This window comes from Leptinotarsa decemlineata, unplaced genomic scaffold (assembly GCF_025532065.1).
Source record: "Leptinotarsa decemlineata unplaced genomic scaffold, Ldec_3_MD MMD2_tig00000090_RagTag_RagTag, whole genome shotgun sequence".
NCBI lineage: Eukaryota > Metazoa > Arthropoda > Insecta > Coleoptera > Chrysomelidae > Leptinotarsa > Leptinotarsa decemlineata.
The window spans coordinates 1,831,552-1,857,534 of record NW_027412541.1 but is presented as its reverse complement, the minus strand read 5'-3'; the positions used below and the strand labels follow the sequence as shown (position 1 = coordinate 1,857,534).

At 33.5% G+C, this 25,983-nt stretch overlaps 1 protein-coding gene across 2 annotated transcripts in view; it reads left to right on the top strand.

Annotated features, from left to right (window-relative positions):
- The window catches only part of Elk (Eag-like K[+] channel), a 322,370-nt gene that overhangs the window by 249,454 nt on the left and 46,933 nt on the right, over positions 1 to 25,983 (top strand). For both annotated transcript variants that reach the window (XM_074172321.1, XM_074172322.1), the window contains 2 exons: positions 10,081 to 10,244; positions 23,162 to 23,408. In XM_074172321.1, the coding sequence (XP_074028422.1) occupies positions 10,081 to 10,244; positions 23,162 to 23,408 (411 nt within the window). The remainder of the gene's footprint in view (positions 1 to 10,080; positions 10,245 to 23,161; positions 23,409 to 25,983) is intronic.

Sequence of the window (25,983 nt, the reverse complement as noted above, 5' to 3'; positions counted from 1 at the left end):
ATGTGTTAATCCTAATTTTCCCATCACACCATTTGAATTTACACAAACACACATTCTATTCTTCATAGTAAAAAACGAGGATAGCTCATGGTTGTGGTTCCTAAATATTGTAACTTTGGTTTTGGGGGCTAGTAAATTCCATTGTTGTAATCTAGACCCTGATACTTCAGCATTCTCTTTGGACAAGTGGAGGTCCGAACTAGGTCATTCAATTCAGGTTGTTCGATTAAATGGGGTGTTCTTCCTTCACTCTCGGGAAAATAGGGTCCGTCTTTTTCTGGCACATCAAGGGAACCTGCCTGGTCATCATACATTTCCAAATCTTTCTCCCAATTTGCCAGGGGTGTTGGAACTGGTAAATTTTCTCCATGAAGAACCGGCCTTCTTGCAGAAGGAGTATCCGGATATACAATTTTGTGTTTGCTCTTTCTTGAAAAATCAGTCACGTTTGTCATGCAAAAGCAACAGTCGTTGTAGTGATTTGTTGTTTCCCAACAAACTATTGGAACTCCCTTCAACCAGTACCTTAGATTTGCTGCACAGGTTTGGCAACATACGTGAGGAGCCTAGTCACGATTTTGATCACCATCCAATATACTTATAGTAAGCTACTTTGGTCATTTGATTAATTGGCCGTTTAGGCGATTTAGGAGTAAACTGACCACATATATAGTAAAAACTATCTGCGGAATTAACGCAGCAACGCTCCTTTATTTTGAAAATTTTTGTACTGTTGCCTACGTCGAGTTCAAATATGTGATACAGTGTTTACAGGAGTCAACTTATTTTATTCAAAAAGATAACACTAATATAATACTCTTAATATTCACCTGTTTGCTCACCTCGCTTCTCTAATACTAACTCACCACTACTAGCGTTAAACCAATATTGATGATTCGATTAATCAACCTGCTACTTTCTTAGCGGTTCCGTATTTCTGGTATTTTCTGGAAACTTTGAGTATCGGAAGTTTGAGAAGCGGCATTACAAGTCTCTTATACAGCGGAAACAGATTCGAATACTGGGCAGAGCCGCTGTGTTGCCAGATTTTGAACAATTCTCTCAATTCAAAGGAAAAGCAAATTTGGAATGTAGTGTTCATTAAACTTTTGTGAAAAAATCATATCTCAAAAATCTTACGTGTTAGGAAATGTTTACTATAATTTTCGAATTTAGGAGTCAAAAATCAACAAAGAACTGCCTTCAGTATTACAGTCGTAAATTGGCTGTAAAATAGTGTAATTGATTATGTCAATCCCTTGAGGTAAATCAATTTTCGTTTCAGGAATACTTTGCAACATTATTTGGAATTCGCGATATTCTTCTTGTGTCTGGTCTAAAATACCAGAGTAACTTCTGAGAGTAGTACAAGAATTGACAATGTTTTTGCAAATTTATAGAACGAGGTAGTGGCATCAGTAAATGATACCCACGTCTCCGATCACCGATCCATAATTATTAAGATTAATTCAATGGAAATGCATTATAACAGTAACAATAACCTATCAGTTTAAAAACGATACTTCAATTCCATCAATAAACAACGATTCAGAAATGTCCTGACAGCGAAAACTTGGAGTGACGTATATAATACAAACGATTGTAATCATAAATCCAACATATTCTTGAACAATCTCTTTTAAAGATGATAAATGCTTTCCAATGTCAAGAATAAATAATCACAGTAATAAAAAAATTTGCATTACAGCTGAGATCAAAAACTCAAGCGAGAACCTGAAAGATCTGTTCATTCTACAAAAGCAGCATGCTGAAATTCGAAATTACAAATCTGCGGAAAAAGATCACATGCATCTCGTCAAAACTGCAAAACAAACATTCTATAGTACTTCAATAGAGACATTTGAAAATAAAAATGAAACCACTTGGGAAATTATCAACACAAATAATAAAAGTAACTCTTCTAACTTGAAAATTCTGTATGGTAATAGTGAAATTACCAATCCTAAGATAATAGCTGACATATTCAACAATTTTTTTACTGAAGCACCTAGTAGCGTAGCAAAGTGCATAAAAAATAGTTAAATTTTGATTTTTCGGGTAAAAGCAACATAAACTCTATTGTTTTGATACCATTTACTGAAGAAAAAAAATGTTACATATTGTATAAAAACAGAAAAATGAAATGTCTACAAGTCCAGATGAAATTCCTTCCGCTTTAATAAAGGAATTCGGTAAAGATATAATTGGTATCCTAAAACATTCAGTAAACCATTCATTGCATCGGGCAAACCATTTCCAAATTGTCTTGAATCAGCGAAGTTAACTCTAGTGCATGAAAAAATGAAAAAACCACATTAATAATCACAGACCAGTATCAGGCATACCTCAATGTAAACCCTGAGGGCTCTGCAATTGATGCCCGATGCAGAAATATCAGTACCTGTAAATGGTTGAGGAATACCTGAGTTGCAGCAATTTCAGCGACATCTCTCTGCATGTAAAATAACTATTTATCAATATGGGAATTCCTGATTCGGGGATTCAGGTAATTTACTGAATGATCAATTAGAATTAAATAACTTTCTGTTACTGAATATTTTTTCAAATGTGGAAAATGGAACATAAGCTCAGGTAATTGAATTAATTACAAACTTAGGTGAAAAATCAGGTACTTGAAATACAGGTACTTCAAATTGTAGAATAAGATATATATATAGCATTTAATGTGTAGGATTAGTTGTTTAAGACACGCCCAAGGAAGCCATTATATGGCGAAACACGTGTTGCGTTTTTGTAAAACTGTCTAGTGAAAATCACACAATAAAGTGTTTTCAGAATACGTTACAAAAATGATTATTTGAATGCACCGAAATTTTGCGACATTTTCATGCGTGTTTTCGCGACAAAAATGAACGTTTTATCGTATTATATTTTTGTGGAATTTTCGAAATGCGCATCGAGAGATGCGCACTGTAAATTGAAGAGATCACTCGTTGAAACACTAGATCCTCATTACCACATTTCCTTCCCAACTGACACCAAATAAAATTTTTCCTGTTTACCTACTTCTGGTTAACTCCTCCTGATGATGCTAACTTATTTAATGAAGATGCGGCTCAGTGTCCTTCTGACATGTTGGATCGCACGTTAAAACATTAGGTCCTCCTAGTCGTGCAAATTCCTCACCCTCCATGTTACGCGTCCCATTTATGTTTTCCTTTGTCATCTCCTGATGATGTTAACTTGGTTAGCAAAATTACTCATGAACGAGTTACACACTGTATACGTTCCTCATTAGAAAATTGGGGGGCAGATCGCACGTTGAAACGATAGTTTCGTTAAAGTATCATGCCGTTAAAGTGAATGCCGAATTTTGCCACACTTTGTACACATTGACGTCATGTTTTTTCATTAAATGATGTATTTTCAGACACCTTGTACACATTGAAGAATCGCAAGTTGAAACGTTAGGGCTCTGTTTTTTCCCACCTTGTACTCTCAAATGATGTATTTTGAGAAACCCTGTACACATTGTGGGATCCCACGTTGAAACGTTACGGCTCCATTGAACTTTTTTTTTCTCAAATGATGCATTTTATAGCACCTTGTAGACCTTGTACTCTCAAATTATGTATTTTGAAACAACCTGTTCACATTTTGGAATCACATGTTGAAACGTTAGGTCTCCGTCACATTGACGTCATGTTTTTTTCTTAAATGATGTATTTTGAGACACCCTTTAGACATCGAGGAATCGCACGTTGAAACGTTAGGGTCCCGACATGGAAAAGAAAAAAGGGCGAAACACATGTAAAACAACATATTTCCGAACGTTAACTCCACTACACTTTCGAAAATGGATACGTTTCTCTCTTGGTTCCATCTTTGTTTTTCTTTTGTCGATGAATTCAAAATTTTTTTTTCATTTGATGTACTGAACATTGAGATCCAACTATCATTGACCAAGATGTGGCTTAGTGCCTTTCTGACCACAATGTTTGTTTTTCTGTTGATAATTTCTGCATTTCTTCTCCTTTACATTTGAGGTGATATGCGTGACGATGCCACTATTATTACGGAAGATGTGGCTTAGTGCCCTTCTGGCCGCAATCTCTGTTTTTTCTCTGTCGATGAATTTTGCATTTCTTCTTCTTTCATTTGACGTGCTACACGTAACGATGCGACTATCAATAACGAAGATGTGGCTTAGTGCCCTTATGGTCGCAATCTTTGATTTGTTTCTACTCCACACTGACGTCATCACCTTCTTCCTCATATGCATATACATATTGCATCGTATAACTCTCACACACGTCACATCCACCTCCAGTTTGGTGTTTCACAAGGATCTGCTGCAAGGTCTGAAAATGACTAAAATCAAGCTACATAAGAAATAACATGGGATTTTGTGCCAGAAACGGCATTGTATATTTACAATGAGCCTTTTTCCTGAGAATAGTACAGCGAACGTGTCACGAGAGGCAGCACTTGTAGTAGGGTCAAACATAAACTATTCACATGTAAAACAGCGTTATTTACGTAATATTAATTTATTATTTAAAAATATAAATCTGATATTATTAATTATTTTGTGCTAGTATAATGCCAACAAAGCATTGCTGTTTTGCGAATTGTACGTCGGATAATCGATATCCCGAAGAAAACGTGTTTTTTATACCATTTATAAAACCTCATATTAATTAAGTTAGATGTAAGAAATGGATACATGCTTCGAGGAGAGTGGATTTAACAGTGCGAAAAATAAATAAATATTCATATGTATACTCTAAACATGAAATGAAAAGTAAATTTTTCATAGTTATTAATAACCATTGATTAGAATGGTGTATAACCTCAATCATCAATTGAATTATATTCATTTATTATATTCAATGAAATTTATTTCATTACCATCTACATTTGATTCATATTTCACTCGGAAATAAATCTGATATTCATAATTATTTTAAATTCCTTTTTTTACAGTTTGAATCTACCGCTACTCTTTTACTAGAGTCTGTATATTAACCTGTCTATCAATTCAATTTTTTTCCACTTACTTTCAAATTACCATGCAAGCCAAAGTTTTATTGTTACAACATTGTTATCCTTTACAGTTGCAAATTTTAATTTTGCTCTAGAAACATTTTCTTTTGTTAAAAATATTCTTTTTTATTTGTACTTTACCATATGTTTATATGAGAATCAGGCAGTGTTTGTCCTTACCGAACTACTAGCGCTGCTAGTGAGTGATTTTTCGTACTTCAGCAAAAAGGTTCATTGAGTTTCAATAAATATTTCACACGATTCTCTGAATTGTCATAACTTTTTCATTCATGAACCTCTGAATCGATGAAAGAGCTCACCAAAATTATGGCCACCCTCCATCACAAAGCAAAATATGTAATTCATTATCGTGCCCTCAAACAAGCCATTGCTAAGGGTCTTGTTATCTCGAAAATTCATCGACTGATTTAATTTAACCAATCACCATGGTTGAAATCCTGTATTGATCTGAATACAGAGTTGTCGAAAGAGGCTACGAATGAGTTTGAGAAAAACCTCTTTAAGCTCATGAACAATGCAGTATTCGAAAATATGATTTATAAAATATGCAATCTGAATCCTTATGAAATGAGATCGTTACAAATTCTTCGGTACTTCGGATTATCCTTTCAACAATCAGTTCAACGTTCCTTTGGTGAATAAAAAGTTCCCGGTCTGATGAAAGATGATAATAACGCAGCGGTAGCAGTTGGTAAATGATGGGCTATGATGATGATGGAATTAATCAAATCATCTCATGCTTTGCCAAAAAGGCAAAGGGGGTCAAATCTTCTGTGGTGAAGAATGAAATTACGTTCGATGATCATGTGAGTTGCTTAGATAATTGGACGAATATGAGTGTCACCCAAAATTTGCTTCGATCCGATAAATATTAAGAACATTCCATCGCCCAATAAAAGATTGCTCTCAGCCCTGACGATGATATACGTTATATAATTCCAGATTTACACGATACGCTTTGTTAGGGTCACTATTCAATCCCTCAACCGTCAAATGCTATGGATATTGACGATTAACTCCTTTTAATGGTTATTTCATCACACAGGTTTCTCAGATTCTTAGGAAGGGTTATTTATATGAATCTAAAATTAGTATACTCGAGTAAAAATCTTTTGAACGAAAAAAATAAAATTTTACTCTGCGACGCACTGGCCAACTATGTTGGTACTGTTTATGGTCCAGGTCTCTTGAAATCTGACAGGCAGAGACTTCAAAAACGGCAGAAATCATGCATAAGACTCGTCACAGGCGTAAGGAGACGTGAGCATGTGTCTCAATACATGGAACAACTCGGGTGGCTGAACTTGGCTGAACACTGAATTCTGCTAGTTTATTCCATAAGGTCATATCCAATGGGAAACTTGCCTACTCATTCACGAAACTGTCCTTTAGAACCGATATACATAATCTAAATTTGAGATTTAAACATCTTTTGACTGCACCTAAACATAAAACTTCTCTTTTTCGAGGATCTTGTTCTTATAACATTGCACGCTCATATAATGGGCTACCCATTGAATTGAAATACCTACCACTACCTTGTTTCAAAAAAAATCTGAAGGAATTTATGCTACAATTCGGTTCTCTTTTTTCATAACATTGATCAGTTGACACCTATACATAATATGTTTTACCATAAATATGTAGAAATCATCAAATTTACCATTATGTTTGTGACATGATTTTTCATATATAAAACATCAAATTCTCATTTATTTGTTTTTGCCTCTTTTTTCTGCTTTTCTTTCTTTTTCTTCTGTTTCTCTCCCTTTTTTTTCTTCTCTAGTTTCAATTAAGTTCAACTGCAAATAATGTGTATTAATATAAGTTATCTTTTACCGGTTGGATGGAAGAGCAATTTCTGCCTTGATTTATCAAGCGCATACGTTGAATTCTGCCATTTGTTAGGTTAGATTAGTATCTCTTATACTGAGTAACCTTTTAGTAAAATAATTTAATATTATTATCATTAGTGAATCGGTTTTGAAAATTACGTGTTTTTCGCTACGATTGAAGTGACAAAAAGGATCGTTTCAGAGCGTTATATTCTTTTGAAATTTTTCATGTGATTTTCATGACAGAAATGACCCCTTTATAGTATAATACACCACTTCTCTTTTTATTATCTTGACATCACCTTACCTAATCGCTGGATTGGACATGTGGACGTCAAAATTGGCTAGCCCGCAGTCGTGATTTGAGTTCTCTAGATTTTTATTTATAGGGTCATCTGAAAGCTCTTGTTTATAAAACTCCTGTGATAGATGTGAATGACTTGAGGAATCGAATAATGCCCGGAGGAATACTCCGGGGTTTTTTGGAATGTGTCACACAATCAATGACGAATCGAATGCAGTCGTGTATCTTATTGAAAAGTGGATATTCAGCTTTCTTACTTTGAGCTCAAGCTTTACTTTTAGTCTACCATCAACTACACACAACTTCACGCCAACCCAGCCAGGTTAGTGTTGACAGTATGATGGTGAAAACTTTATGGCCCCTTCTGGTTTGATTATGATTCAGACTGCTGCTCTTGAATTTCACTTATAGTTGTTCATACTTTAATAACTTCTAATTTAAAAATTTTTCAAAGATTCTTTTGAATTTGCAATTCAGTATAATACTTTTCATGATAACATCAATACAAATATTGTAAACAACAATGTTCCTCAAATGACATTTCATTTCATCTAGGTAGTGTTTCACATAATCTCAAAAAAAATTCAGTGAATTTGAACACAAGAAATTAGCTTTCAGAAATTTGAAGAATATTGAGACATTTTTTCCAAATTGAAAGACGAAAAAGATAATAATATCATTAACTCATCCAATGTGGTTCATTCCATCCCTTGTTTTGAGAAGATTCATATAGGACAAACGAGTAGAGAATTAAAAAACAGAATCACTTCACACACGACTGACATAAAAAGCAATAAACTATCATGCACCCTTCCTAAACTCACCAATGAATCAGATCATGGCTTTATTTTGGAAATGTTCAAATTTCAGATTGAGAAAATAATAGTCAAAAAAGAACTTTCTTAGAATTGTGTCATTTATTCAAATATTCAAATACTATCAATTCTAGAACAGACATTGAAAGTTTAAGCCTGATTCACACTTATCTCCTTTGTTTAAAGAAAGATAATGAATTTGATAACAATTTATAATTCCGTAATAGAAAAGTCTGTGAGATTTCATTGACCTGCAATGGTCAACAAATCAGTTTATTCGGAAATTTCAAAAAATGCCAAAGAAATAAGTTACTCAGTTTCCAATTTCATATCCTTGCTCGAAATTTGGACTCCCTACTGTCACTTCGACTATTTTCCAATTATTTTGATTTTTCGAATCACTATACATTATATCTATTAATGAAAAAAATCCCATGAGTCCCGATCTTGTTACACTGTATATATACATAATATCGCCACCTGCAGACAATTTCCGAAAACAACTTCATAAACACATACTTCGCAAATTCCAGATAGGTGCATATGACATGCCCCAATTCAGGTGGAAAACACTTTACCCCTTGCCTATCATGTGAACCCACTTCTTTATAGGTACGTGTGGCAGATTCCGAAAAATATTTATTCATCATTCTGACTCCTACCCCGCAGTATGTGTTTGTAGAGTTCGTTTCCGGACTTTGTCTATAGCTATAGATGGCGCACTGGTACATCCTACTGAATCAACTGCATAGAGCTTATTATTAGTTAGGCTTAATTTTAACGTTTGTTTGAAGGTGGCTGACAATGTTTTGTGATGCATTTCGTTAGTTCGGACGTCCATTGTCTAATATAATATAAATTGATTTTAAATCCTTGAAAGAATCTGTAAAAAATTAAAAACTATCGGCCAAAAAATAACAATTATATCAAGCAAAAAAACTGAAATTACAATGAAATGAAATACAAGCAACAACCTGGTTGAAATACGTGGACGACACCTTCATAATATGGATCATGGGAATGCGGAATTGGACATCTTTCTGAAGCACATTAACAATGCAAGTCCGTCCATCACTTTCACAATGGAGAAGGAACTCCACAACGAATTGCCATTCTCAGCAGTATTGGAGAAGAGAACCGACACTGAATGGGAAACATCTATACCCACTCACACGGGATAATATCCGAACCAGGAATCCAACCACCATCAATCGACTTAAGAGAGAAATCATCAAGACTCTAGTAAACTGTGCTTTCGGGCTCTGTAAAACAAATATAGGTCTCGAAAAGGAACTAGGCATCATCAAAAATGACCTTCAACGGAATGGTTACTCCAAAGTGAATGTGGAACAGATTTTAGCTAGAAGACAGCAAGAGGCTCACAAGGAAGAGAAGTCACCACAACCAGTACTGTTACTTCCCCACATCAGAGAATTGTCGAAAAGGATTAGAAGAATTGAATCCTAGTATAACATCAGAACCTGCTTCAGATCTGGGAACACTATCCGTAGCAGCCTCACGAAAACCAGGCCACTGAACGCGAACTGCGATTTCAAGAATTGCATTTACCGGATACCCTGATAAGTCCAGTTATCACCCGAAGACGATTGTGAATCGAAACGTCGTGAACTAACTCGGTTTGGAATCTTAAAATTTTTTAAATATTTTTTTTAATCTCCATCTTGTGCTAATAGTTAAATTTTTTATTTTTTTGGTTGTTGCTTGTATTCTATTCCACTGTAATTTCAGTTTTTTTGCTTGCTATAATTGTTCTTTTGCAGCTAATCTTTTTGATTTTTCACAGATTCTTTCAGGGATTTCAAATCAATTTATATCATATTAGACAATGGAAGTCCGAACTAATGAAATGTAGACTTAATTTTGTTTATTTGGGATACTTCGACGGTTAACTCCATCTGAAATGATCCTCCCGGTACTGACGAGAAGCTAGTACTCCGAAACTGGTTCTATCAGTGATCTTCCCGAACGTATATTTCCTCTCCATAGTAAACTTTCCATTTCAAAAATATAATTGAAATGTTGAATGAACGCCTATAATTTTACGCAGGAAATCAAATTAATCAATTCATTTTTTCAGACTGAATCGGATGGTAATGGACTTCCATCACTCACACTCCCCAGTATCAGTGAGGATGACGAGAACGTTAACGAAGAAGCACCGACAGCACTTTCATCACCTAATAAGTCACCAATGCACGCCTTGAATAATAGTAGTCCAAGGCAAGGAAAATTCAATATGAAGTAAGAAAATAATATATAAACTTGGTGATATTTGATTTGGAAATATGGTTTTTTATTTTGAGATATAATAATTATATTATACTAGTACTATATTACTGTATCGCTGCTGTTCCAATGTTTTGACTGAATCAGAATCAACGAACTTAAGCGTGCGCAGCGTTAGAGAACAGTGCTTTCAAAAAATTGTTCTATAGCGCCATCTGGTGGCGAGTTACAGAAAAATTGATAGCCTAAAAATCTTCTCTATGAAAAATTACTCATACATATCAAGTTTCATCACCATCGGTTGAGCGATGTAGAAGTTTATCACTTACCAACCAACCAACCAACCAACAAACATGTATTTTTACATATATATATAGATTTCAAATAGGAAGTGAAAACAAGAAATGTCTCAGGAAACAGTTCACAAGGAAGGTGAGGAATTATTCCCTTTGTTTATTATCAAAACACACCATGATTTATCTCACCACCTAGGACAATCCCACTGATCTAGCATTATCATCACCCTGTTTCATATTCCACAAGAGCAGACATCTTTGGAACTTCGCATCCCGAGTCAGTTAGATTTTGTAATTTTTGGTTACAACAGTTATAATTTCATGTATTTGGTATTTCTATAATTTTTGATTTTTGTAACAATAAAAGTATTTTTAAAAAGCAAGTTTAGTGACGTTGATAGTTACGCGTATCGTAAGAGTAATTTTTGTTTCAATGATTAATTGGCAATCGAACCTTTGTAAACAGAACAAGTTGATGTTAGAAGCAGACAGGCACCTAGAACTTCAGGAAACCTGCAGAAATCTCCGCACCGAAGCTGTTTTCGAGAAGGAGAACTTCATCGTCCCATTACACTAGAAAGAAACACTTGGTGAAGACAAAATCGCTAAATCAGGGCAGACTCCTTATAGTGATTGACAAGGAGATGGCGAAAATTTTGTTTTTATTGTGAATACTCTAATTTTATGTCGCTCAAAAATATTTTTCAATCATTGTCTTGAACTGACTCAGACAATTATATTTTCAACCCAAATCCAAGAACCAATCAAATCGACAGGACATTGAAAATTCCATAACATTCTTTTTCGACGTGAAACTAATATTCAGGCCAATGAAAACTATTAAAAGGAGACTTAGTTCAGCTTAGGACCCCAGAAAGTCTTTAGAAATACCTGTGGTATATCGTGGAAACACGAAAAGAAGCGTAGATACCGTCTCTCTGAACATAATAGGAATTGTCGCCTCGGACAAACCGACGAATTAACTGTAGCCGAACACGGTCTCAAAGAAGTCACCCACATCATCTCATTCAAAGATACAGTAATACTCGATATAGCTCAAACATATCTTACGCAAGCGAAACCACCAATAGGTGGTTCCACTTATGTTTCGCTTGCGTTCACGCAGCTATTTTTATCAAGTACTTTCTTGGTTTTTTCTCATTTTGTCTTCAATCGAGAACCGCCTGCCCGGTACTGACGATGCCCAATAGGCTGAAACAGCTGTATACCGGTGGTTCTTAAATTGAAATCAATATGAGAATGATCAAAGAGTACTTATCTATTTATTTTTATATGTATATATATATATATATATATATATATATATATATATATATATATATATATATATATATATATATATATATATATATATATATATACAGGCTGATTCACGGTGGATGGCACATTAGACGTTTCTGGTGAACCAGACAACGGATCATTTTGAAAATTCATGGAGGGCATATTCGGACATTCTCTAGCCAACTAAAATATTTTCGACAATGCGGTGTTGCCGCTTCTATTAGAAAGCAGTAGCAACTTTGATTTTTCAAATGGAACACTCTGTATATAATATTATTTTTGGAATCTCTAACAATTGCCCGACAACTTTTCTTGATATTTCCCTATACCTATCTGTTACCGTTTTCGAAATAAAAATTAATTTCAATTTTTTTCTTCGAAAATCATGACTTCTAAAAATGCCGATATCTTTTAGTTAAGAAGTACTATGATATCGAAATTTGGTTTGGAGTTAGGTGATACTTGGACACTTCCCACACGTCAGCCTAATCTCCGTTACTTCAATACAGGGTGGTAAAAAAATACAGTTTTTTCGTTTGCTTGAAAAAGTTGCTGAAATTTGATTATTTTAAATGGAACACCCTGTATATTATTGAAAATTCGGAAAGCTGCTGAAATTTGCTTTCTTTCTATGTATATCATACCTATACCTAACTAGTCAAGTTTCGGACTTATGAACATTTATTTGTGAAAATGTCCCTTCAGAATGGTATTTCCATTCGGTATTTGGTAAGCAGGCCATGATTACTATTTGACAGTAGCGTTGTGACATTCTCCTAATAATATCGACATTTTCGTCACTTCAGAAGTTGCAAATACCTTCAAAACGATGGAACAAAACTATTCAAACAAAGTTCTTATGAATTTGTTTATTATTTTTGGACACTGTGACAAAATTATCAGCAGAACATGTAGAAAGTTCAATGAAATGTATCCGAATCTACCGCCAATGAACCTCAAGAAATTTATACGAATTCAGAACAATTTCAATGCATTTGGATCAACTTTAAAAGCACCAAGAAACTTGCCTCGACCCGTAACTTTCGAAGACAACCAGATTAATGTCTTAGCATATTTTCACGCATTTTCCGAGTCATCGATAAGAAGTGCTGAAGAAGATTTGGGTATAAAATATTCATCGGTTCAAAGAATCTTGCGAAGACATAAAATGCATGATTATAAATTCACCAAAATTCAAGCAATGAAGCCTCAAGATCCTCAACAGAGAGTAGAATTTTGTGAAATGTTGTTGACACGCTTTCAAGAAGATCCACTTTTTTTAAATAAAATTATTTGGACTGATGAATCGAAATTTTCGAGAGAAGGTATTTTCAATAGAAAAAATCGTCATTATTGGTCCAGTGAAAATCCTCACGTCACAAAAGAAGCCGGATTTGAAGAAAAATTTAGTTTTAATGTCTTCTGCCTGTTGATGGACAACAAATTGAGGTACGTGATATACGAGGAGTCATTAACATCCAGAAGCTACCTGAATATTTTGGAGAATACTGTAGACAGTTTAGTGGATAATCTGCCACTCGAAGATTATCGAAACTGTTGGTACCAACTAGACGGAGCTCCTGCACATTGCACAAGAGAAGTAGCGCAGAACTGGATAGACTATTTGACGATCGGTGGATGAGGCGCTTGGGACCATGGAATTGGCCAGCGAGATCACCCGATCTTAATCCATTAGATTTTTATTTGTGGGGAATGTTTAAAGAAAAAGTTTACAAAATACCCGTGCGTTCGAGAGATGAATTGTTAGAAAGGATTGCCCAAACATTTGAAGATTTGGATCCTAATGAAATCAGATCTGCCACCACGAAAGCAGTCAACACCCGCATTTTAAAGTGCTTGGACGTGAACGGCCAGCGATTCGAACATATTTTGAAATATTCCACATGATTGTTTTACTTTTTTATAATTATTCATATCAATATTTTCAATTTCAAGTTTCTTGGTGCTTTTTTAAAGTTTATCTAAACATATTGAAATTGTTCTGAATTTGTATAAATTTCTTGAGGTTCATTGGCGGTAGATTCGGATACATTTCATTGAACTTTCTACATGTTCTGCTGATAATTTTGTCACACTGTCCAAAAATAATAAACAAATTCATAAGAACTTCGTTTGAATAGTTTTGTTCCATCGTTTTGAAGGTATTTGCAACTTCTGAAGTGACGAAAATGTCGATATTATTAGGAGAATGTCACAACGCTACTGTCAAATAGTAATCATGGCCTGCTTACCAAATACCGAATGGAAATACCATTCTGAAGGGACATTTTCACAAATAAATGTTCATAAGTCCGAAACTTGACTAGTTAGGTATAGGTATGATATACATAGAAAGAAAGCAAATTTCAGCAGCTTTCCGAATTTTCAATAATATACAGGGTGTTCCATTTAAAATAATCAAATTTCAGCAACTTTTTCAAGCAAACGAAAAAACTGTATTTTTTTACCACCCTGTATTGAAGTAACGGAGATTAGGCTGACGTGTGGGAAGTGTCCAAGTATCACCTAACTCCAAACCAAATTCCGATATCATAGTACTTCTTAACTAAAAGATATCGGCATTTTTAGAAGTCATGATTTTCGAAGAAAAAAATTGAAATTAATTTTTATTTCGAAAACGGTAACAGATAGGTATAGAGAAATATCAAGAAAAGTTGTCGGGCAATCGTTGGAGATTCCAAAAATAATATTATATACAGAGTGTTCCATTTGAAAAATCAAAGTTGCTACTGCTTTCTAATAGAAGCGGCAACACCGCATAGTCGAAAATATTTTAGTTGGCTAGAGAATGTCCGAATATGCCCTCCATTAAATTTTCAAAGTGATCCGTTGTCTGGTTCACCAGAAACGTCTAATGTGCCATCCTTCGTGAATCAGCCTGTATATATATATATATATATATATATATATATATATATATATATATATATATATATATATATATATATATATATCCTCACCTACTGTCCTTTCTGACCTAAGACCAATTACAATTCTACCGTATCTCTCTAAAGTAGTGGAATCGATTCTGAAAAATCAGATTAATGATTACGTCAATGAAAATCATATTATAACATCTGTACAATCAGGATTCAGACCTCAGCATAGTACCACCACGGCTCTTCTGTCAATTACTGACGATATTTTTCAAGCTGCAGATGAACAAAATTTGACCTGTTTAATACTCCTAGATTACAGCAAGGCATTTGACACTCTAGATCATGTGATATTGTGTGACAAACTTGTCTACTTCGGTTTTCCTCGAAAAGCAGTGTCTCTCTTAGAAAACTATCTGAAGAATCGTACTCAAAGAGTTGTTGTGGATGAAGTTATTTCAGATGATCTGCCGGTATTGAAGGGAGTGCCACAAGGATCTATCCTTGGCCCCTTGCTTTTTAGCTTGTATATTTGTGACTTTTATCTGTCCGTGAAAAAATGCAATATACATCACTATGCAGACGACACGCAGTTATATTTCTCTTTTTCGCCAGGCGAGTCTACATCTGCTCTGTCGCATATTAATAACAATCTCCAAGCCATCTTTGACATTTCTACTGCCCATAAGCTCAAGCTCAATTCAGACAAATCCGCAATAATGATGTTAGGAGCTAAGAAGAACAGAGAGCTTACCAACTCTACCTTTCAAGTTCGCATCGAAAAAGATATACTTCCCTCCGTGGACGAGATACAAAATTTAGGATTGTGGTTTGATCTGGATCTCCGCTTTACTAAACATGTCAGCTATCTGAACCAATCTTCTTATAACGTTCTCAGACAGCTTTTTCCTAATCGTGATTTTCTCAACACAAACTTAAAACTCAGACTATGCGAGTCTCTGATTATGTCAAAAATTTCCTATTGCGATAGTATTCCGCGTATTCACCATATACTGGAAGTTTTTTTTTCTTTGTTTTTGTTCCTGTATTCTGTTCTATTTTATTTTTGTCTATTCCATTTGTATTTTTATGGTGAATAAAGACGTGTTATTATTATTATTATTATTAAATAGTTTCAATATGTGGTGAGAATACGCACCATACCGGCAAGTAGCTAACATTTTTAATGAACGGCATCCAGGAAAAAATGTTCAACATACTACTGTGTCAAGGTTAATGTCGAAATTCAGAGAAACAGGATCCGTAGCAAATCAATTTAAGAAAAAGCACACTCCAAGTAAATATGATGAGGAGGCCCAACTTAACATTTGTTTAAAATTTATTGAACACGGGCAAACGAGCATAACCGATATTATAAAAAATACCGATTACAAGAGAGAAAGTGTTAGAAAATTTTTATTAAAAAATAAATTTTGGCCTTACAAGCCAAAATTTATTGACACATTGAAAGAATGAGATTTTGATGTCGGTTTGGGGTTTTCATTCTGGTTTCAAGGAGAGCGAGAAGAAAATGTAAAGTTTCCGTATAAAATTTTATGGACAGATGAGGCAACGTTCCCTTCAAATGGACCGGTAAGTTCTCAAAATTGCCGATGGTGGGTCCAAGAAAATCCCAATTTCACAGTTGAATGTGGTGATCAGTATTCCTTTAAAACTAATGTATGGTGTGGGATACTTAACGACAAGGATACTTAACGAATAATTGGGCCATTTTTCTTTAGTAAAAATTCATCATCCGTCGGTTATCTCAACCTTTCAAATAATGAGGTTAGTTGAAGTTTTAGATAATATGCCTTTAAATATTAAATACGACCTATGGTATCAGCTTGATGGCGCACCAATACATCACACAACCTCATTTAGATCAATAAGTAATTTTTTGTACCCATTTGTATTTTCTATATTAATTTTGTTCAAAATTTATAATAATAGTTCTATCGAAATTATTTGCATTTTTTTAGTTTCCTCTGCTTTTTCGAAATCAAAGTTTTGTTTAAAAAAATAGCTAAGTGATTGAAACTTTGCACCAGTCATGTTGAAATTTTTATAGCAAATTTTTAATTTCTCTCTAAAAATGTCCGTATAAGTAAAAATGTATCAAAAAAGTTAAACTCCATGATGAGTTTGTTATGTATACATGAATTGATGACAATTAACCGAACTTGTTTTTTAAAATAAAGGGGATATCTTTCAAAAATAAGCAAAACGTTAACTTCATCCTAGTTGCATAAAATTTGGCATATGGATATAAAATTGCTGTAGACACAATTTTTTTAAGTAACTTTTTGTTAAATTCGATTCAATTTTTGTCAAAGAATACGTTGAATTTGACAAACACTAAACGTCAGTGGGTCGCAGTTGGCTGCATCATTTTAGGTTTAATTTAAAGCACAAACAAGTGCCGTAGTTAAACTCCATTGAAACTTTTCGAAAAAAAAGTTTCCCATATAATTTCCCTTTATTTTCAGTATTTCAATATTAAATTTTACAAAAAGCATTGAGGAAGAACACAACTCAAAACTTAACTACTTGGACATAACCATAGGATATAACCACAACAAAACACAATTTCAAATGGCAATATACAGGAAACCTACACAAACAAGCTCCATCATACCCGCAAGTTCAAACCATCCACCATCACACAAAATGGCTGCCTATAACGCATTCATATATAGAATGTTAAGGATACCACTCAGCAATGAAGCCCGAAACAAAGAACGGAAAGTCATATATCAAATAGCGAGTGAAAACGGATACACCCAGAAGACAATAGATAAACTAGAAAACAGAATCAAACAAAAAATACAGAACAAGGATCAAGCCACCCCAACAGACAAAACAACACAACGATGGACAGCATTTACGTACGAAGGACACCAAACCAAAGAACTAACAAACATCTTCAAACCACTGAACATCAACATCACATACAAGCCGAACACGAAGATAACACAAAAAATAAACAACTATGAAAAAGAAGATGAAAAAGACCAAAACGGGATATACAGTATACAATGCTCGGACTGCAACAAATTCTATATCGGCCAAACCAAGAAAAAACTAATCCAAAGGTACAATGAGCACAAAAAAGCATACATAAATCCAATAGTATATAAATCAAACCTCGCAACACACGCCATACAAAACAAACATAATTTCCCCCCACCACAGAACATAAAACTCATAAAACAAGTCAACAAGGGAAACCGCATGGAAATTTGGGAAAACTTGAACAACCATAAATTTAACAGTCATAAATCACTTATCGAGGAACAAGTACAAATCAAAACACAAGACCTCACATTCAATATATTAAACAAAACCATACACATACCTAGAGAAGATCTAACACAAAGAAGAGTACCTGTATATATGTATATATATATATATATATATATATATATATATATATATATATATATATATATATATATATATATATATATATATATATATATATATATATTTAATTTCACAACGTATACAGATTACAAATAATAATTACAAATTAATAATAATACAAAATTAATAATAATATATAAATATTTCTTATCCCCTTTCATATATTGGGACCTTTCACCTAAGCGCAAATGCGCTTGTGTTGTGATAGGTATCCCTTTTTTAAAGGAGATTTTTATTCTGTCAGACATTTTATATACATTTGATATTTCTGGAGAATGGAGCTTTCAAGTATATGTGTTCAATATAATTTTTCAATAATAAGTTAATTGTAGCGTAGAAATGATTTTATATCAATTTTGTATTTCTTTATGTCTATAATAGTGGTAGTAAATTGAAAAGTTTTGGGCCAAAGTAATATACAGATTTCTGTGAATGATTTTTTTTTGAATAAAGGTAGATGGATAGACCTTTTTATAACAGATCTGGTCTCTTTTTCAATAGTTGAACTTTGGTAATTTACTTTGTTATGAAATGTCCATATTAAACAAGAGTAAGAGTAGAGACTTCTGATGTTGAATAAGTTGATTTCTTCATACAGCTTTTTTGTGAAAAATAAACGGTCCTTCTTACAAATAATTTTCAGTAATGTGTTTTGCATTATTTGTAAACCTCCTAAATTTTTTTCAAACGTTCCTCCCCATGCTGTAATGCAATACTTAAGAATTAGATGATATCTTGAGGTTGCAGTCAAGGTCAAGGATGAAAACTCTTTGCTAGTTTGTCAAGCTTTCGGAAATGTTTATTTCCTACTTCAAGACAACTGAAAAGATGACTTTAAAAATATATGTATGAAACGTTACAGATATAACTTACTCAACATGAGATTAATGTGGAAAATTTGCAGCAGATCGAACAAGAAATAATTTAAAAGTTAGTTTTGACATGAATCAATAAATGACAATTATTTGTTGATAACATAAAAATAATAATTTGTTTTACAATCAGTCAGTTACATACTGGATGAATCAGCATTACTATTTCTTCGTCTGCCATCATTATCTGATTTAAATAAATAATCATACATTTGACTGAGATTATTTTAGTCAATTTTTTCATTCATAGATTTTAATTATTTATTTATATGTATCAGTAGAATAGAACATTTGTAGGAATTCTGTTCAATTTCTAAAATACTAGCATTAGTATAGTTTATTTGGTGGTCTAATGAATTTACATGTTCTGATAATGCACATGATAAAACATTTCTTCTGCAGTCACTTTTATGAGAGGTAATTCGACCTTTTAGAAGTCTTGAAGTCTGTCCAATATACAGTTTATCACAATCTTTGCAAGGTATTTTATGAACGATATTATAATTATGATCAGTATTAAGAGGTTTTTTTAGTTTTGAAAAGAATTGATTTGTTGTTATAACATAACATTGTTATGTGCAATTCTGAGATTTGTTTTCTTCAGAACATTAATCAATTTTGAAGTTGAATTTTTTACGTATGGAAGGCTACAACATTTTTTGTTTGAATCTTTGTTTTCTTGGTTTGTATTTGAGGTTGTCTGGATTGAATTCACTTTAGTACTGAAAAGTAAAGTGTTTATAAGTTTTTCTGGATATAAAATACCTTGCAAATATTGTGATAAAGTATATATTGGACGGACCTCAAGACTCCTAAAAGGTCGAATTACCTCTCATAAAAGTGACTACAGAAGAAATGTTTTATCATGAGCATTATCAAAACATGTAAATTCATTAGACCACCCAATAAACTATACTAATGCTAGTATTTTAGAAATTGAACAAATTTATTTATTTAAATTAGATGATGATAGTCGAAGAAAAAATACTAATGCTGATTCATCCAATAAGTATTATATTATTTTTATGTTATCAACAAATAATTGTCATTCATTGATTCATGTCAACACTCAAAAACTCAAAAAAGGGGGGCAAATTGTTTAATTTTTGATTTATATCATGCACACTCGATAAAATTTATATATATATATTGATATATATATATATATATATATATATATATATATATATATATACATATATATATATATACATACATATATCTGGGTCTGGAGTTTTGTGTGTTATTCGACGTTTCGGCTCCAATTTGGAAGCCATTTCCAAGAAATTAATAGGACTTTTCGTTCATTGAAATCCATCTTCAATTTTTTGTTATATGATCTTGTATTTTTCTAAAGAAATTTTGGTAGTCATCATAATTACAAATTCTTTGACATATTACAACACTTGTATTTCCCGACACTTCCGCATCAAAATTCCATAATTTAACTCTTTTTTCAATGAGAAATCAAATTTTTATATATTGTTGCAAGTACATAGTGGTTCCAACGATATTTAAAAATTTCATTAAATCGTAGAAAATACACATCACAACGAAATGCCTCACGTTATATTATTAAGTATATAACCGTCTCATGCGATATCGTATCGAATGTTCAAATTGTCAGCAATCATTTAATAATAATAATGAGTTTATTGCCCATCAAAATAACAAGATGATAACAAAAAACAAGATGAAGGAGAGAAAAATAAAAACACTTTGTATTTGATTGTAAATGGCCTTTGGTTCAGATCGCGAATTTGCATTAGCATCTGCTCTTCCACCAATACCTTAAATGTATAAAAATAAATAAACGAGGGCTTGAAGAGAAGAAAATAAGAAAGAAATCGGAAAAAAAAGAAAAGAGAAGGTAATATAAAGATATTATAGATATATGATTCTCGCTGCGGAACTAGTTATTCTGAATGCTGAACAGATGCTGTTTAAACCTACTTTTGAAAACAGTTTCTGACATGTTAAAACAATTGTTTTCCTATTTACGAGATAATTTATGGTGGAGAAGATATTATAGGAGAAAGATCGTTTGAATATTTCCTTTTTATGTACAGGAATGTTTAGCACTGTCTTTTTATCCAAATTCAGGTTATGGATATCTGTTCTATAAGACACATGTTCATATACTGTTCTTAAACAAATACTTGTTCTAGGAATAGTGTGTTTGTGATAGTTCTCTAACATCTGTGGAGTGATTGAATCTTTCAATTTTTCAATATTTTCAAAATTTTGAACATGGTGGCCATTCAATAGGGTCATTATTAATCATCTTCCTGGTATAGTTGTATTGAGGTGGAGCTCCGTCTTGTTGAAAATACTCATATTTTCTCATAAGACTAAGGTGCAAATCTTCTAGAAACTCAATCAAAGTCCCTGATAAGAAGTTCAAGTATGATTTTCCGGTCAGAGATGTTTCAAAAAAGTGTTTGCTAATAATTTCATCATCAAGAACATCAAGCCATATGTTAACACCATATCTCTCTGGAAAATTGGTAACTCTATGTGAATATTCATTTTCTTGTCGCCAGTGATAATGTTTTTTTCTGTTGAACCATCCGTTATTGGTTAATCTACTTCCATCACACCACCATGTTTTTTCGCCAATTTCATTATTTTGGCGAAATTTTATAATGAGCTATAATGAGCAAAATTTATAATTCTTTTATTAAAGTCCGTCATACGCAAATGATGGAGTTTCCTGCTTGATGAGGATTGATTTTTTTTAAATTTCAAGTACAGACGTATTGGATGGGCCGAATCATGAGCAATCTCCCCCAGAGATACTTCCTTAATCTCAATTTTTTTTCACAAATCCTAAATCAAATGAATGCCACTTCATCATTGATGTAAATCTCTTTTGAACTCATCTAAAACGTCGATTTCATTATCGCCACATTCACTAACCGTACATTTTGTTGTCGTCGTTCAGGATACAATTTCTGATACGTTGACAGAGATTTGGTAGCATTTCTCAAATATCTCGAATAAACAATAAACATAACCCCTTTTTTGTCATCGAAAAAATTCATGTTTTCTCCTTTAAATTACTCACCAAATTGAATAACTGTTTCGACAATTAACTTGACACTCACATTGATGAATATCGTGGTTAACTTCAGAAAAAGAAATTATCGCTCATCATGTTTCTCCTGAATATCATCTTTGACTTTTTTGATACATTATTTTTATTAGTTAATTATTGTTGGTATACTCATATTCTGAACAGAATTATTTGGGTAGCTACAAATTTTTAAAAGACATTTGGTTTGGTATTCATAAATTATTATTGGTCTCTCTTGTTCAAGGCAACCCTGACAGAAATCTATTTGGATTTCAATAAATATCAATATTTAGGATCTCAATGAACGACGGGAGAACTCTGTTTGAATTTCGGTAATATTCGGAAATTCGAGCTCTTAATGAAAAAATTATAGAATATTGATGATGTGTTTTCGAAAAAAAAGTCGAGAAACACATATGCTGTGATAAATCCATGAATTTGTAGTCATGATGACTATCAGAATGTGTGGAAAAATATACAGGTCCGTTAAAAAAAATATATTGATGGTGGATTTTAATGATGAAAACATGAAATGGAGCAAAAAGTTTGTTTGTAATTTTTTGATACTATCAAAAATGGAAGCGGTAGAGCAAAAAAATTAAATCTGTCATTTACAGTTTTTTGCAAATATCTCGGAAAATATAAGTGATTTCATCGAATTTCATTAGGTTGCATTTCTGAAATGTTCCGTTCAAGCGTCCTTGTAGGACTAGACCTTTCCAAGATAGCAATAATGGTATCAGCTAAAAAAACGGCATGTATGTGATATTATGAACTTCATGAAATTCCACAACAAAGATATTTTTGTATTAGGATATCGGTAAAGAGTTGTCACCATATTGCAAGAGTTATGGTCGCAGATTTTTCCACAAAATTACACCTTCTTACGATGTATGAAATCTTATTCTACAAAGACAGTTTTGCTATTAAAAAGTAACCATCCTGAACAAAAAGTTCATTCAAATTTTCCTATGAAAGAACTATTCATATTCAGAAGTTTATTGTTGAATAATTCCACCACAGGATTCATTTTCTCTTCACTAATTGCTATTTTGTTATCAAGGTTGCAAGAAGTCCAGGATAGTTTGCGACAACCTCGAATGGGTGGTGTTGCCACATATCATCTGGCTTTGTTGAGAGGTCGAGTTGAAAGACAAAGGAGTGTTACGGTGCCCCATCAGTCATGTAACTCGCTGGATGATTTGCATATTGAACCAAGAACTAAACTAGATGATACCAGGAGTAGCGCCGGAAGGCTAGATGATCAAATTTTCACATTACACCAAGATGTAGCGACTCTGAGTTTGGAGGTGAGTAATTTGAGTATGTGGAACACCTTATACAGGGTGTTCCTTAAACACATGCTAATATTTAAGAAGATAATTCTTAGACCCATTCAAAAAAAAAACTTTCTATGGACGTATGTCCTAAACGCCTTAACTTTTGAGATACAGGGTGGCAAAGTTTTCAAAAAATAATCAGGTTTTTTGATAATAACAGATAATTTTGTAGACATCTTTGGCATATTTGGTACATATGTTCCATACCTCAAGGCACATTTTCTGATGTACACAAATTTGTATTTTTTCAAACAGTGGCATCCCTACGGGTTTCGCATTGAATATTTTTGGGGAAAAAGTACTACGCCAATGCTTTCTTTTCAAAATAAAATCATTTTTAAAATCCTCAATAATTTTTGAAAAAATTTGATCTCCTGGTATTTCTTTGTCCGACGCATGATTTTCACTTAAAAAAATAAAAATCGACAGAAAGCAAATTAAGAAATTAGATCAATTCTAAAATGAATGAGAATCTGAAAATTGCTTCATAACGCATTACCAATTCCCTAATAATATTTGAAAACATAATCTGCAAAAAAATTAATTTTTCACAAAAACGAGTTTTATTTTATTTTGTGACAGTAAGTCTAAACGAATAACACAAATTTGTTAATTAGTAATAATACCAAATCTGATTATAAAAATTGTTGGAAGTGGCCACCTGCACTTAGTATGCATGCTTCCGCCCTTCTACGCATGGAATTACGCACCCGTTCAAATATTCCTGGCGTATTTCGTATAGTTTCACACGAGGCAACTATTCGCTCTCTTAAATCTTCTAAAGTATTAACAGGAGTTTTATACACAAGAGTTTCAAGGTGACCCCATAAAAAAAAATTTAAACTGTTGAGATCGGGGGATCTTGCTGGCCATTGCTGAGGTCCTCCGCGACCTATCCAACGATTAGGATAGACTGTATTTAAATGGTTTCGGACAATTACACTGAAATGAGCAGGGGCGCCATCGTGCATGTACCATATTCGATTCCTTAACGCAAGTGGCACATCTTCTTCGAGAAAGTGTAAATGAGAACGACCATCAAGGCGTCCTGGTAGAAAAAATGGGCCTATTAGATGATCACCTATAATTCCTACCCATACATTAACCGAAAATCGGTGTTGGAAATGGGTTTCGTTTATTGCATGGGGATTTTCTTCAGCCCACACATGATTGTTATGGAAATTTTGAATGGTATTCCGAGAAAAATTTGCTTCGTCTGTGAACAAAATGTGTGTCTGAAACAGCGGATTTAGTGCAATACTTTGTAGATACCACTGACTGAAGTTCACACGCTGTGGAAAATCTCTGGGAGTAATGCCTGCCCTCTTGAAATATGGTATGGGTATAACAAAAAATCAACCAAAATACGCCAAACAATTAGATGACAAATATCCAGAGTTCTAGCGATCTTCCTCGTACTCGTCTCAGGATGTTCCTCAATTTCTTGCAGCACCGCTTCCTCAATTTCAGGAGTTCTTACTACACGAGGTCTACCTTCTGGAGTCCCTTTCTTGAAACTACCAGTTTCCCCAAGTCAACGATGAATATTTGAAAAGGTTCGGCTATCTGGTAAGGCACGATTAGGATATCTTTCCTGATAAATGCGCCTGGCTTCTGTTGCATTACCATCGGCAAGGCCATATACGTAATGTATTTGCGCCATTTCCGCATTCGTATAATTCACCATATTTACTGATATTCAGAAAAACAGCGGACTACCAAAATAACTTCAATAACACTTCAAAATCAATCAAAACGCGCTGTGACAGCTTTTAACACCAACACCTTACTTTAAACCAACATCAATACTAGCTACTGACGTTACGCTGTTTTTTCAGCTTTTAATCTTTAAAAGAAATCACATATCGACAAACTACATATTTCCAAGAGGTGCAGTAAATAAATTCTGCTACACGTCATTTATTCCAGCATCAGATACCGCATCAGATTTTTAAGGAATTTATCCTTAAGTAAAGCGATTTTTAATTTTTTGAGCGAAAACCATGCGTCGGACAAAAAAAACCCAACAAATCAAATGTGCTCAAAAATGTATGGAGATTTTAAAAATAATTTTTAATTCAAGATAAAGCAGTGGCGTAGTATATTTTTCACCAAAAATATACATTTCATAACTCGTACGTACGCCACTGGCAGAGAAAATTAAGAAAATTGTACATCAGAAAATGCGCCTTGAGGCATGGAACATATGTACCAAATATGCCAGAGATGTCTACAAAATTATCTCAGTTATTATTAATAAACTGATTATTTTTGAAAACTTCGCCACCCTGTATCTCAAAAGTTAAGGCGTTTAGGACATACGTCCATAGGACGTTTTTTCCTTAAAATGGGTCTAAGAATTACCTCCTTAAATATTAGCATGTGTTTAAGGAACAACCTGTATAATCATATAATATTAATCAAATAACGGGAGGTCCAGACGGATTGGCTATTGATATATCCGCTAAAGTTCGTGCTGGTTTTGTGAACTGGCCCCGTCATGATGCCACTTTGGCCTGTCACCACCCCTTAGTTCTTCCACTAG